Source organism: Tachyglossus aculeatus, chromosome 2 (assembly GCF_015852505.1).
Source record: "Tachyglossus aculeatus isolate mTacAcu1 chromosome 2, mTacAcu1.pri, whole genome shotgun sequence".
NCBI lineage: Eukaryota > Metazoa > Chordata > Mammalia > Monotremata > Tachyglossidae > Tachyglossus > Tachyglossus aculeatus.
Window position 1 is genome coordinate 163511578 of NC_052067.1, and position 13691 is coordinate 163525268.

Consider the following 13691-nt stretch of genomic DNA (forward strand, 5'->3'; position numbering starts at 1 on the left):
TCCGTCCCGGACTGTCCAGCTCAGCTGAACTCAACTCTCAGCTCCTTTCCAGGCCCTCAGCAACGCAGGGACGCAGATTGATTTAGACTGTGAGCCCAATGTTGGGTAGAGACTGTCTCTATATGTTGCCAATTTGTACTTCCCAAGCGCTTAGTACAGTGCTCTGCACATAGTAAGCGCTCAATAAATACGATTGATGATGAATCAGTCAGGCAACGAATGGTACTTATTGAGTGCTGACTGTGCAGCCCACCGGACTAAGCTCTTGAGAGAGCATGGGGGACAGTCCAGCCCTTGGAGCTCACGTTGAGCTCCCTCCTGGATGCACGAGGGTCCAGGAGGGCTCAGAATGGTTCCTCGCTCAGAGTCCAGGCAGAGAAGACTGAATCAAGCCCCCAAAGCGCCCCCAAAGTTAACCCAGTCAGCCCCTGATGTCCCCAAACCAGAAGCCTACATCTCCATGTAGGACCCTGAAACCGGCTCCGGATCCTGGAAGCCTGAGTACCCCAAGTGGCCTTGGACCCCCAATTTGGCCCAGGGATGCATTGCTCCCTGACCAGCAAAACACACTGCACACTCCTGGGTGATCTCGGGGGGTGGGGGAAACTCCCCAAACAGGGACACTGCTTAGAGATCCCACCCAGAGGTTCGTTAGATCGTATCACCATGCAACAATATACAGACACATTCCCTGCCCACAACGAGCTTGCAGTCTAGAGTTCGAGCTTGCGATCTAGCGGTTACAGTCTGACGGGGAATGTGTCTGTTGTATTGTTCCATTGTACTCTCCCAAGTGCTTAGTACAGTGCTCTGAGCACGGTAAGCACTCAATCAATACAATCGGCTTACTGACTACAGCTTACAGTCTAGAAGGTCTCTCCTTTTTCCCACACTCCCCCTTGCCCATCACATTCATGAATCCACAGAGGGTCCCCCGACAGATTTACACAAAGACAGTCTTCCCGTTCTGCCAAAGAGATCCACTCCTTAGCAGTCCTTGATTCTGTATGTTAGATCCTTTGAAGCTCCAAAAATGGTCATTAATTAATTAATCCTAGGAGAACAAACCTGATGAGGTGTATATGGGGCAAAATACATCACTGTTATATTGCATATGACAAAACCGAGGCCCAGAGAGGCTAAGTAGCTTCTTTGAGTCCTCATAAATCCTCAGTGTGATGGGTTAAAGGAAGCAGAAATAAAACCCAGCTGTTCAGATGTTCTGATTATAGATGGTATATCAATCACTCTGTAGATTTTTTTTTAACCATGTCATTTATCTGGCTTCAGGAACTTCCTAGTCAAGGAATCCATGAATAATAGATATAGCAGCCTAGGCCACAATCCTCGATCTCTTTTGCACCTGTGTGTCAAAAGTTGTGGATCTATAGTTTTGTACCAGATTGAGGAAATGTGAAATAGGAAATAATCTTGCTAGGAGAGTATGAAAACATTATGACTTGGTATCTTTTTCTCTAGAACCTTCTTACTGCAAACATATCCTTTTGAGTCTTCTCTTGGTTCTCTGCATTTTTTAACACCAGGTGCAGCAAATGTGTTGAAACTAATATTTTGCTCTTTTGCACAGGAGTTTAAACATGCATTGCTCTTAAAGACACAGTATTTTTAGATTGGTTTCTCTGAAGATCTTCCCTCTAAATGAGCCAAATTTACTAAATTGTATGTTTTGGTAAAAATATATTGCTTGTCTGGCCAGAACAAAATAGTGCTTTCATTTTTGAAAGCCCCATTTTAGGAAAAAGCCTAAATGTCCCATTTCAAGTGGCTACAAAAAGTCAGAAAAACAAAACGAAATGTGGGATTCTCCCAGGTCTGTGAGAGCAGCCCTCACTGTGGTTGAAGTCAGTCAGTCAATCAATAAATAAATAAATTGATCAATCAATGGTATTTATTGAACACTTACTATGTGCAGAGCACTATACTAAGTTCTTGGGAGAATACAATGCAACAGAATTAGGAGACACATTCCCTGCCCATAACAACCTTAATGGTCTAGAGGGAGCAGAATATCAAAAAGTTGAATAAATTGAGTTTGATGGTAATTTTGATAAGTGAAAGTCCAACCCCATCAATTCGAGCTGATTGGTTGCCTCAATATGTGGGATAAAGTGGAATTTCTTGGTAGCACATCAGATCCATCCAAAGATAATACTGAAAGAGAAAAATTAGGACTTCCAACTGCTTTTCCCACCAAGGCTGCAGATTCTGAATTGCAGAATTCTGTTTTTGGATAGACCACCGGCCTGGGAGTCAGAAGGACCTGGGTTGTAATCCCAGCTCCACCACATGTCTGCTGTGTGACCTTGGGCAAGTCACTTCCCTTCCCTGGTCCACAGTTACCTCATCTGTAAAATGGGGATTAAGAGTCTGAGCCTCATTTGGAATAGGGACTGTGTCCAACCTGATTGACTTTTATCTACCCCAGCGCTTAGAACAGTTCTGGGCACATAGTAAGCACTTAACAAGTACTTTTATTATTGTTTTCGGTTGAAATTCCCCGTAGGTCAGTATATTTTTTAGCTAATCAGTTTGAAGATTCAAGTGGTTCTTTAGAAGATCCAACTCCTGAAAGAGCAAAGTCGTATAAGGGACTACTATGCATGAAAAAATAACCATTTTCTCAGCACAACCATTTTAATGCCTTCCCCACATGTAGTGCATGACATTACTATCTTTTTAGCTAAGACTGAAATCACTCCTTTGGCCCATCAGCTAAAATCATATTTTTTAAGCAATGTCCATTTAAATCGGAAATGGCAACAATTGCCACCCACAAGAGTTGGGGGAAAAGTAGGCCAAATGAGAGTTTTTGCTAACAGAAAAGTGTTATAATCTGAAGTCATGTAACTGTATCTTGGTGGGGTCTTTTTCTACATTTTTAAAAGAGGAGGACAAGTATTTAAAACAAAAAATTCAGCCACCTTAAAAAAAAAAAATGTCCCAGCCTGCAGTCCTGTGCATGGCAGCTCTGGTGCAATTTGCACAAAAGCATTTTCTGATAAACACCAGGAGCACAGCAACTAGCTCGAAGTGGAATCCACAGTTAGAAAATGGCAGCTCTCCAGTGGTCTTTTGGCTACTCACCACTGGCATCCAATGCCCAAAATAGAAAAAATTTGTAGTTCGGTTAAGTGGCGACTTCTGCTACCGGGCACATTGGGGTCGATCAGAATAGGTATTTTCTTTACCTTTATTTGATTTTGCTCCCTAGAAATATACCTCTTTTAAAATGTATTTTTTAAAGGCTTTGTCCAGGAGAGGCCCTATTGGAAAGGGATTTTATGAACAGTAGAAAAGTCAGAGAATCTTGGCTCACTCATCAAAGTTCTTCGTGCTTGCTGTTGATTCTTTTTCCTCTTTGAGGTCAACTGATTTGCATGTCTTTACCCAGGATTCAGGGCAGGTCATCCCCCTCATAGTGGAAAGTTGCATCAGATTCATCAATCTATATGGTAAGTCTCAATCACAGTTGTCTCGCTCATCTGATTTCAGCCCTTTGAAGCTGAATAGTTAGCAAAGGCACCTTGAAGGAGGTGGCATTCTTTCTCATTTTCCTTTTCCTTCCATTTTCTGCAGGTCTCCAGCATCAGGGGATTTTCAGAATATCTGGTTCCCAGGTGGAAATCAATGATATTAAAAATTCATTCGAGAGAGGTAATTGCATTTTCCTCCCTAAAAACAAGGGGAGAGACAAATCCCTGTTCAAAAATTCAGCGTTTTCACCAGGTTTGAACTATTTTCTCCACTCGGGCTAGCTCTCTATGTGAAACCTTCTCCCAGCGATTTCTTCCTGTTCAGTGAGTTGATAAATGGAACTAGATCTCCAAGGGTGCTTGGAGGTTCTACATGACCCTGAATCTCCCCATCCTCATCAGTGGGGTGAAACCGGGAGAATGGAAAAGTTTCAGTGGATTCATTTTGTCTTTCTTCTAGTGGCCTGAACAATGAACCTTAGCAGCAATAGTGTATGTTTAGACCTCAGGAGGAAGCTGAGGAGGCCAAGGTTGCTGTGAAACTTTGTGCCGTTTGAGCCTACCAGACTGCATTCTGAATTTTGTCAGGGATTTTAGAGGTGGATTCACAAGAGCCTCGACAATTGGTGTTAACACCATAAGGCCATGCCCTATCTTGTCGTTCCAGAGATAGTTTGGGGTGACTTTTTTTTTCCTTTTTGTGTGGCTACCTCCACCAGAGAAAAAAATCCAAATATAAATCATGCATAGAGAAGCAGCATGGCCTATGGAAAGACCTCGGGCCTGGGAGTCAGAGATTCTGGGTTCTAATCTCGGCTCTGCCACTTTGCTGTGTGATATTGGGCAAGTCACTTAACTTCCCTGGGCCTACATTTCCTCAAATGTAAGTGCTCTGCACACAGTAAGCGCTCAATAAATACGATTGAATGAATGAGTGAATGGGGCTTCAATACCTGTTCTCCCTCCTACTTAGACTATGAGCCCCAGATGGTTTAGGGACTCTGTCTGACCTCATCATCATCATCATCATCATTATCAATGGTATTTATTGAGTGCTTACTATGTGCAGAGCACTGTACTAAGCACTTGAGGGAATTCAGTATAACAGAAACCATAGACATTTTCTCAGCCCACAACAAGCCTACCTCAGCACTTAGAACAATGCCTGACACACAGTAAGTGCTTAACACATGCCATTATTATAGTGGTTTTTATTCTAGAGGGTACTTTATGGTATAGGCACGGCACTAAGCACTGGGACAGATAACAAGCTAATCAAGTTGGATACAGTCCATACCCCACATGGAGCTCACAATCTTAAACCCCATTTTGCAGATGAGGTAGCTGAGGCACAGAGAAGTGAAGCGACTTGCCCAAGGTCACAAAGCAGACAAGTGCCAGAGCCGGGATTAGAAATCAGGTCTTCTGACTCCCAGGCCCGTGTTCTTCCCACTAGGCCACACTGCTTTCTGAGTCACGAATTGCTAAAACCCAATTAGAGGAGAATAACAGACAATGACTCTCTCCCCCTTCAAAGCCTTCCCTTAGGCCCATCTCCTCCAGGTGGCTTTCCCTGACTAAGCCCTCCTTTCCTCTTCTCCCACCCCCTTCTGCATCACCCTGACTTGCTCCCTCTATTAATCCCCCCACCCCAGCCCCACAGCACTTATGTACACATGTGTAATTTATTTATTTATATTAATGTCTGTCTCCCCACTACCAAACTGTAAGCTTGTTGTGGGCGGGGAATGTGAATGTGCCTGTTTACTGTTTTAGTGTACTCTCCCAGTCGCTTAGTACAGTGCTCTGCACACAGAAAGCACTCAATAAATACGATTTAATGAATAAGTGAGCAGTTCTCAGTGACTGGTGCATCCGAGAAGCTTTCAACCAGAGAGTCCCCAGCGGTTCATGCATTCATTCATTCAATCATATTTATTGAGCACTTACTGTGTGCAAAACACTGTCCTAAGTGCATGGGGCTGGAGGGTTTTTTCTCACAGAAATGCTCCATTTTTCAGGGTGGCCAACTAATTTCACAAGCATCTGGAAGAGCGGGCAGGAAGAAAGAGGTTATGGATCAAGACGGCGGGCTGAATACAGGGCGAGGAGTCAGCAGCATCTGAGTGATTTTCTACAGTGCCTTCCTCCAGTCACTTGCCCCCTCTGATTCAGTCTCATCATCTGCAAAATAATAATAACAATAATGATGGCATTTATTAAGTGCTTACTATGTACAAAGCACTGTTCCAAACGCTGGGGAGGTTACAAGGTGATCACGTTGTCCCACGGGGGGCTCACAGTCTTAATCCCCATTTTACAGATGAGGTAACTGAGGCACAGAGAAGTTAAGTGACTTGCCCAAAGTCACACAGCTGATAATTGGTGGAGCCAGGATTTGAACCCATGACCTCTGATTCCAAAGCCCGGGCTCTTTCCACTGAGCCACGCTGCACTAGCTCCTGGGAGGCACTGAAGGTTTTTTACAGAATGAATGTCTCATACTTTGTGAGAAGACTGAGCAGAGCAGTGTGGCGGGAGGGTGCCGGACCTTTAAACCAGCCAGTCAATCTTAATTTATTGAGCACTTACTGTGTGCAGAGCATTGTACTAAGCACTTGGGATGGTACAATACAATAATAGACACATTCTCTGTCCACAACAAGATTACAGTTTGAAGTGGATGGATTGAAATAATCCTCTGCTAATTGGTTTATGTTTAGAGAAGCAGCGTAGCCTAGTGGAAAGAGCCTGGGCTTGGGAATCAGAAGACTCTAGACTGTAAACTCTTTGTGGGCAGGGAATGTGTCTGTTACATTGTTATATTGTACTCACCCAAGCACTTAGTACAGTGTTTTGCACACAGTAGGAGCTCAATAAATGTGCTTGATAGATTGACTGACTGACCTGAGAGAGGTAAATAAAGGAGCAAATCCAACTGCAAGGGCAGTGCAGTTACCCCATCTTGTAAAATGGAGATTAAGACTGTGAGCCCCACGTGGGACAACCTGACTACCCTGTATCTACCCCAGCACTTAAAACAGTGCTCAGCACATAGTAAGTGCTTAACAAATACCAACCTTATTGTTATTATTATTATTACACAAGGGGGTGAGAGAAGAGGAAATGAGGGCTTAGTCGGGGAAGGCCTCCTGGAGGAGATGTGCCTTCAATAAGGCTTTGAAAGTGGGGAGAGTCATTGTCTGTTCGTTATGAGGAGGGAGGGGGTTCAGACCAGAGGCAGGATGTGGGTGAGAGGTCAGCGGGGAGATAGATAAGATTGAGGTACGGTGAGAAGGTTAGCACTAGAGGAGTGAAGTAGGAGAGTAGTGAGGTGAGGTAGGAGGGAGTAAGGTGATTGAGCGCTTTAAAGCCAATGGTGAGTAATTTCTGTTTGATGCGGAAGTGGATGGGGGTTCTCGAGGAGTGGGTTGTGTGTGTAAAATCTATATTTTTTCATGCTTTTTGACGTCTTTTAAGGATTCATCCAGGAACGTAATTTAAACGAAATATTATTCTAACCTCCATTTTTAGTGTAATGACAAAGTATGTTTCCAAACCATTCACTTTTATTTTCATTCTATTGAGCATCTAGACTGTGAGCCTGTTGTTGGGTAGGGACCGTCTCTATATGTTGCCAACTTGTACTTCCCAAGCGCTTAGTACGGTGCTCTGCACAAAGTGCTCAATAAATACGATTGAATGAATGAATGAATGATTCTAGGAGAGTTTGCTTCCATCGAGCGTAACTTTGAAGCTTCTCCCTCAGTAAGAGTGTAGGAGTGCCGAGGAGCAGAGGTTTGTGTAGGAGTGAATGTCTGTGGTGTAACATGTTTTTTGGTTTTTCGTTTGTTTGCTTTTTAGGAGAAAACCCTCTAGCGGATGACCAGAGTAACCACGACATTAATTCAGTTGCCGGAGTGCTGAAGCTTTATTTCCGCGGGCTGGAAAACCCCCTCTTTCCTAAGGAAAGATTTAATGATCTTATTTCTTGTATCAGTAAGTGAACCTTCCACTCTTTGTATTGCTTTTCCCACCCGAACTCTGTTTTCCTAAAAGAGGAGCGATAACCCCCACTGGATTTCGCTAAAACAGTTTGTTTCCCATCTGTATTCCCAGCCTGGATCCGTGGTTAGTCATAGTTTGCAGCTGTGACCGCTCCCTTTTCTGAGTGGGATTAAAACCCTTGAACACCCCGGGGCCCAGAGGAGTAGCGAGAGAGCATTCTGTTTGGAATAGGAAGTAATTCACATCAGAGATTCTCGTTTACTCTTGTGGGTGAAGAAGTCAGGTTAAGGCAAGCCAAAGGGACAAGGGAGGGTCAACCAGTGACTTTGGACAAGTCACTTCACTTCTCTGTGCCTAAATTACCTCATCTGTAAAATGGGGATAAAGATTGTGAGCCCCACGTGGGACAACCTGATCACCTTGTATTCCCCCAGTGTTTAGTAAGCGCTTAACAAATACAAAAGAAAAAAAAAACAGAACCAGAATGCGAATCTTTTGCTCTTCGCGTTCCACACTTTCCCAGATGTAAAATGTGGTTGTAGCTAGAAGCCCAAAACTAGATTGTCAGATCCTGGAGAGCAGGGATTGCTTCTGTTAACTCGAACTCTCCCAAGTGCTTAATATTTATATTAATGTCTGTCTCTTCCTCTAGACTGTGAGCTCATTGTGGGCAGGGAATGTGTCTTTATTCTTATATTGTACTCTCTGAAGAGCTTAGTACAGTGCTCTGTTTAGAGGAAGTGCTCAAAAAATACCATTGATTGACTGAAAGTACATTCATTCTCCTTTATCACTTACTAGGATAAATATTCAGAGGGAAATCCACTATTATCTTCCACTGTCACTGTGTATTGAAATTTTAAAGGTGACGATCGTAAACCAACGAACATCTGTGCTTTCTCAGCACATTGTAAGGATTTGAAATAGAGAACAAAGCTGCACGTTTGCTGATCAACTACTGAAGTGCAATGCTATATCGCAGTCTGCTTTTTATCAAGTCCAATTCCCAATTTCAACCATATATCAGGTATTTTTGTCACCATCAGCACCCAAAAGGAGTGGAGCTGACATGATAAGAGTTGGGAATTTGATCCCTGATAATAATAATAATGATGATGGCATTTATTAAGCGCTTACTATGTGCAACACACTGTTCTAAGCGCTGGGGAGTTTACAGTGTGATCAGGTTGTCCCACGTGGGGCTCACAGATTGTCCCGACAGGTATTGACCTGTTTAATCTTGGGTTTATCAATCAATGGAATCTCTAATATGCCTACTCTATGCAGAGCACTGCGCTGAGCACTTGGGAGAGTACAGTAGAGTTAGGGATCCCTGCCCTCAAAGATTTTACAATCTGCATTACAATATGTCTTGTCAGTACCTGTTTTATATAGTATGTGCCTGGTTTATGTCATAAAGTGGTTTCTAGAATATATCTTATGTGAAGGTCTTTCTGAACAATGAGTTGTTAAGGGGGAGCTTTAAATGCTCAATGAAAAGTCCATGAAGCGTGGTTGCCAAAATACACATATGCTTCTCCAACAACCACCTTTCCATTCAGCATGAGAATAGGGTTTGAACTCACAAACTTCACCTCACCCCCTGGAGTAATCCAGTCCCAGGAGGAATTAGAAGCTGTTCAAGGAGATGCAGAAATGTTTATGAATCATTTGGGTGAGCAAACAAAGTCTGAGTCACCAGAGCAAACTTTTGACCCAGCTGGAAATAACTGCAGAAACGAGATGTCACTGTCCCGCTGTGTCAAAAGCATTCCCCATCACTAGGGAGCAGGAATTCAAAGTGGATAAATGAGCATTTTGGAATAATGATGATGATGATGATGGCATTTATTAAGCGCTTACTATGTGCAAAGCACTGTTCTAAGCACTGGGGAGGGTTACAAGGTGATCAGGTTGTCCCATGGGGGACTCACAGTGTTAATCCCCATTTTACAAATGAGGTAACTGAGGCACAGAGACGTTAAGTTGCCCAAAGTCACACAGCTGACAATTGGTGGAGCCAGGATTTGAACCCATGAACTGTGACTCCAAAGCCCATGCTCTTTCCATTGAACCACGCGAATAATAATGATTGTGGTCTTTGTTAAGCACTTACTAAGTGCCAGGTACTGGACTAAGCACTGGAAGAGGGGGTGGGGGTGGGGAAATACAAGCAAATCAGCTTGGACACAGTCCCTGTCCCACATGGAGCTCACAGTCTTAATCCCTTTTTTATAGATGAGGTAACTGAGACCCAGAGAAGTGAAGTGACTTGCCCAAGGTCACACAGCAGTGGCAGAGCCAGAATTAGAAGCCATGACTCTCAGACCCGTGCTCTGTCCACAAGGCCACGCTGCTGTACTGAGCGCTTACTGTGTACAAAAGCTCTGTACAAAGCACTTGGGGGAGTGCAATATCACAGAGTTGGTAGAGACATTCGTCTAGGAAAGAGAGGCGGTGGGGTGGGGTGAGGTGGAAACCATATGAGTCAACAGTCCCAGGGACCCGGGTTTTAGTCCCAGCTCTGCTGCTTGCTGAGATGATAATTGGGGAGGGCTTCCTGGAGGAGGTGGGATTTCAGAAGGGCTTTGCAGATGGGGAGTGCTGTGGTCTGGTGGATTTAAAAGATTTTGCATTTTTTTAATAGTGTTTGCTAAGTGCTTACTATGTGCCAGGCACTGAACTAAGTGCTGGAGGGAATACAAGATAATCAGGTTGGACACAGAACATGTTCCACATGGGGACCACAGTCTTAATCTCCATTTTATAGAGATGAGATAATAATAATAATAATTATGGCATTTATTAAGCGCTTACTATGTGCAAAGCACTGTTCCAAGGGCTGGGGAGGTTACAAGGTGATCAGGTTGTCCCGTGGTTGGGGGGCTCACAGTCTTAATCCCCATTTTACAGGTGAGGTAACTGAGGCACAGAGAAGTTAAGTGACCTGCCCAAAATCACACAGCTGACAATTGGCGGAACCAGGATTTGAACCCATGACCTCTAACTCCAAAGCCCGTGCTCTTTCCACTGAGCCACGCTACTTCTGAGATAACTGAAGTACAGAGAAGTTAGGGGACTTTCCCAAGGTCACACAGCAGACAAATGGTGGAGCTAGGATTTGAACCCAGGTCCTCTGACTCCCAGGCCCATGATCTTTCCACTAAGCCGTGCAGCTTCTCGGGTGGGAGTGAATACCCAATCTCAGATTCTGGGTAGAATTAGATTCCAGTATTAATGGCCTAGCACTTTTGCTTCCTATATGATGCTCTTGAAGAGAAGGTGAGGCTGCCTTCACATTTTGACTTGTTTTCTGAGTTCATTTTTCTTTTGATTGTCTGTCTCTTGAGAGTCTTCAAAATATTCCTCCAGTCCTCGCCCAGGCAGTTTATCTTTGAGATAGTCTTTGAAAATTTGAGAGAGACAGAGAGAAAGATGGAGGGAGATAGGAAGTTTTTTCTTGTTTTTTTTTTTGCTTTATAGCATTTAAGTGCTTATAGTCTTCCAGGCACTGTACTAAGCACTGGGGTAGATATAAGCTAATCAGGTTGGACACAGTCTGTGCCCCATATGGGACTCACAGTCTCAATCCTCATTTTACGGATGAGGTAACTGAGGCCCAGATAAGTGAAGCCACTTGCCCAAGATCACACAGCAAAGTGGCAAAGATGGGACTAGAACCCAGGTCCTTCTGCCTCCCAAGCTCATTCTTTCTCCACTAGGCCTTGCTGCTTCTCAAAGTTATCCTCCAGGTGTACTCTAGGCTGGAAGAAGTAACTCAATAGGACTTGTCAGAGACCAAATTCTCTAAACAAGAACAGCGTGGCCTAGAGTATAGAGCCCAGGCTTGGGAGTTAGGAGGACATGGATTCTAATCCCGGTTCCACCACTTGTCTGCTGTATGACCTTGGGGAAGTCACTTCACTTCTCTGGGCCTCTGTAACCGCATCTGGATGGAGACTGTGAGCCCCACAGGGGACAGGGACTGTGTCCAACCCGATTTGCTTGTTTCCCCCTCCGCCCAGAGAAGCAGCGTGGCTTAGTCAAAAGAGCACTTTCCACTAAGTTTCTTTGTAGCAAAACGCTCTGGGCATGTCATTCCTCTCCTCAAAAATCTCCAGTGGTTGCCTGTCAACCTTCAAATGAAACAAAAACTCCTCAGTTTCTGCTTCAAAGCTCTCCATCCCCTCTCCCCGTCCTACCTCACCTCCCTTCTCTCCTTCTACAGCCCAGCCCACACCCTCTGCCGCTCACCTCCTCACTGTGCCTCGTTCTTGCCTATCCTGCTGTCGACCCCTGGACCAGGTCCTACCTCTGGCCTGGAATGCCCTCCCTCCACACATCTGTCAAACTAGCCCTCTTCCTCCCTTCAAAGCCCTACTGAGAGCTCACCTCATCCAGGAGGCCTTCCCAGACTGAGCCCCCCTTTTCCTCTCCTCCTCCTCCCCTCCCCATTGTCCCCCACCTCTCTGCCCTCCCCCCACCCCTCTCCACAGCACTTGTGTATATTTGTACATATTTATTACTCTACTTATTTTATTAATGATGATCATCATCATCAATCGTATTTATTGAGCGCTTACTGTGTGCAGAGCACTGTACTAAGCGCTTGGGAAGTACAAGTTGGCAACATATAGAGACAGTCCCTACCCAGCAGTGGGCTCACAGTCTAAAAGGGGGAGACAGAGAACAAAACCAAACATACTAACAAAATAAAATAAATAATGATGTGTATATAGCCATAATTCTATTTATTCTGACGTCACCTGTCTACTTGTTTTGTTGTCTGTCTTCCCCTTCTAGACTGTGAGCCCGTTATTGAGTAGGGACCGTCTCTATATGTTGCTGATTTGTACTTCCCAAATGCTTAGTACAGTGCTCTGCACACAGTAAGTGCTCAATAAATACAATTGAATTAATTAGTTAATGAGCCTGGGCTTGGGAGTCAGAGGTCATGGGTTCTAATCCTGGCTCTGCCACTTGTCAGCTGTGTCACTTTGAGCAAGTCACTTCACTTCTCTGGGTATCAGTTACGTCATCTGTAAAATGGGGATGAAGACTGTGAGCCCCACATGGGACAACCTGAAACCTTGTATCTACCCCAGCACTTATAACAGTGCTTGGCCCATAATAAGCATTTAACAAATGCCATCATTATTTATTATTACAATGCCTGGCACATAATAAGTGCTTTAACAATTGCTATTATTATTATTACTAATACTATTGACCTAGTTTCTAATCCCAGCTCTGCCACCTGTCTGCTGCGTGACCTTGGGCAAGTCACTTTACTCTTCTGAGCCTCAGTTACCTTATCTGTAAAATGGGGGTGAAGACTGTGAGCCCCATGTGGGACAGGAACTGTGTGCAACCCGATTTGCTTATATCCACCCCAGCGCTTAATACAGTCCCTGGCACATTTCCTCCAGTCACGATTAACAGCGCAGGGAGTATTTTTAAAGCCCATTGTTTCTTAGGCAAAGACGCCCCCTCACTAGGAAACTGTTGATGTGGCAAGCCTTTCGTGAGATTACCAATTACAGATCCAGTCCTGTTCAGTTTAAGATGAAAAACTATAAATTATTATCATTATTGGTTCATTAAAGAGACAGTAATTTAAACTGCAATAAATACTAATTTTTTGCCTTTAAGAATGAGTCATGATATGCATTGCTTGACTCACAATTAGCATTTCTCTTTGAGATAAGTGATTTGTTGTAAAACTCCTAAATGGTATTCAGTGACAAAGATTCTCATTACGGATGGAATTAAACTACTTTGTATCATTTGACTGATTAAAAATAAATATTTTAAATTCCAATTGCTCCTCAAACACTGAATATAAATTATTAGAGAAGCGCATTTTAATAGATTCAGTCATTCATTCATCCATTCAATCATTTATTGAGCGCTTACTGTGTGCAGAACACTGTACTAAGCACTTGGGAAAGTACAATACAGCAATAAACAGTGACATTTCCTGCCCACAGCGAGCTCACAGTCTAGAGCAGGGGAAATAGGCATCAATACAAATAAATAAAATGACAGATGTGGACATAAGTGCTGTGGGGATGGGAAGGGGCAATGCAGAAGGGAGTGGGAGATGAGGAAAAGTGGGGCTTAGTCTGGGAAGGCCTCTTAAAGGAGATGTGCCTTCAATAAGACTCTGAAGGAGGCGTGGGTAATTGT

The 13691-nt window shown here is 43.9% G+C and overlaps 1 protein-coding gene across 2 annotated transcripts in view; it reads left to right on the forward strand.

Annotated features, from left to right (window-relative positions):
• The window catches only part of SRGAP1 (SLIT-ROBO Rho GTPase activating protein 1), a 333891-nt gene that overhangs the window by 294524 nt on the left and 25676 nt on the right, over positions 1-13691 (forward strand). For both annotated transcript variants that reach the window (XM_038766001.1, XM_038766002.1), the window contains exons 13-15: positions 3413-3473; positions 3598-3675; positions 7359-7493. In XM_038766001.1, the coding sequence (XP_038621929.1) occupies positions 3413-3473; positions 3598-3675; positions 7359-7493 (274 nt within the window). The remainder of the gene's footprint in view (positions 1-3412; positions 3474-3597; positions 3676-7358; positions 7494-13691) is intronic.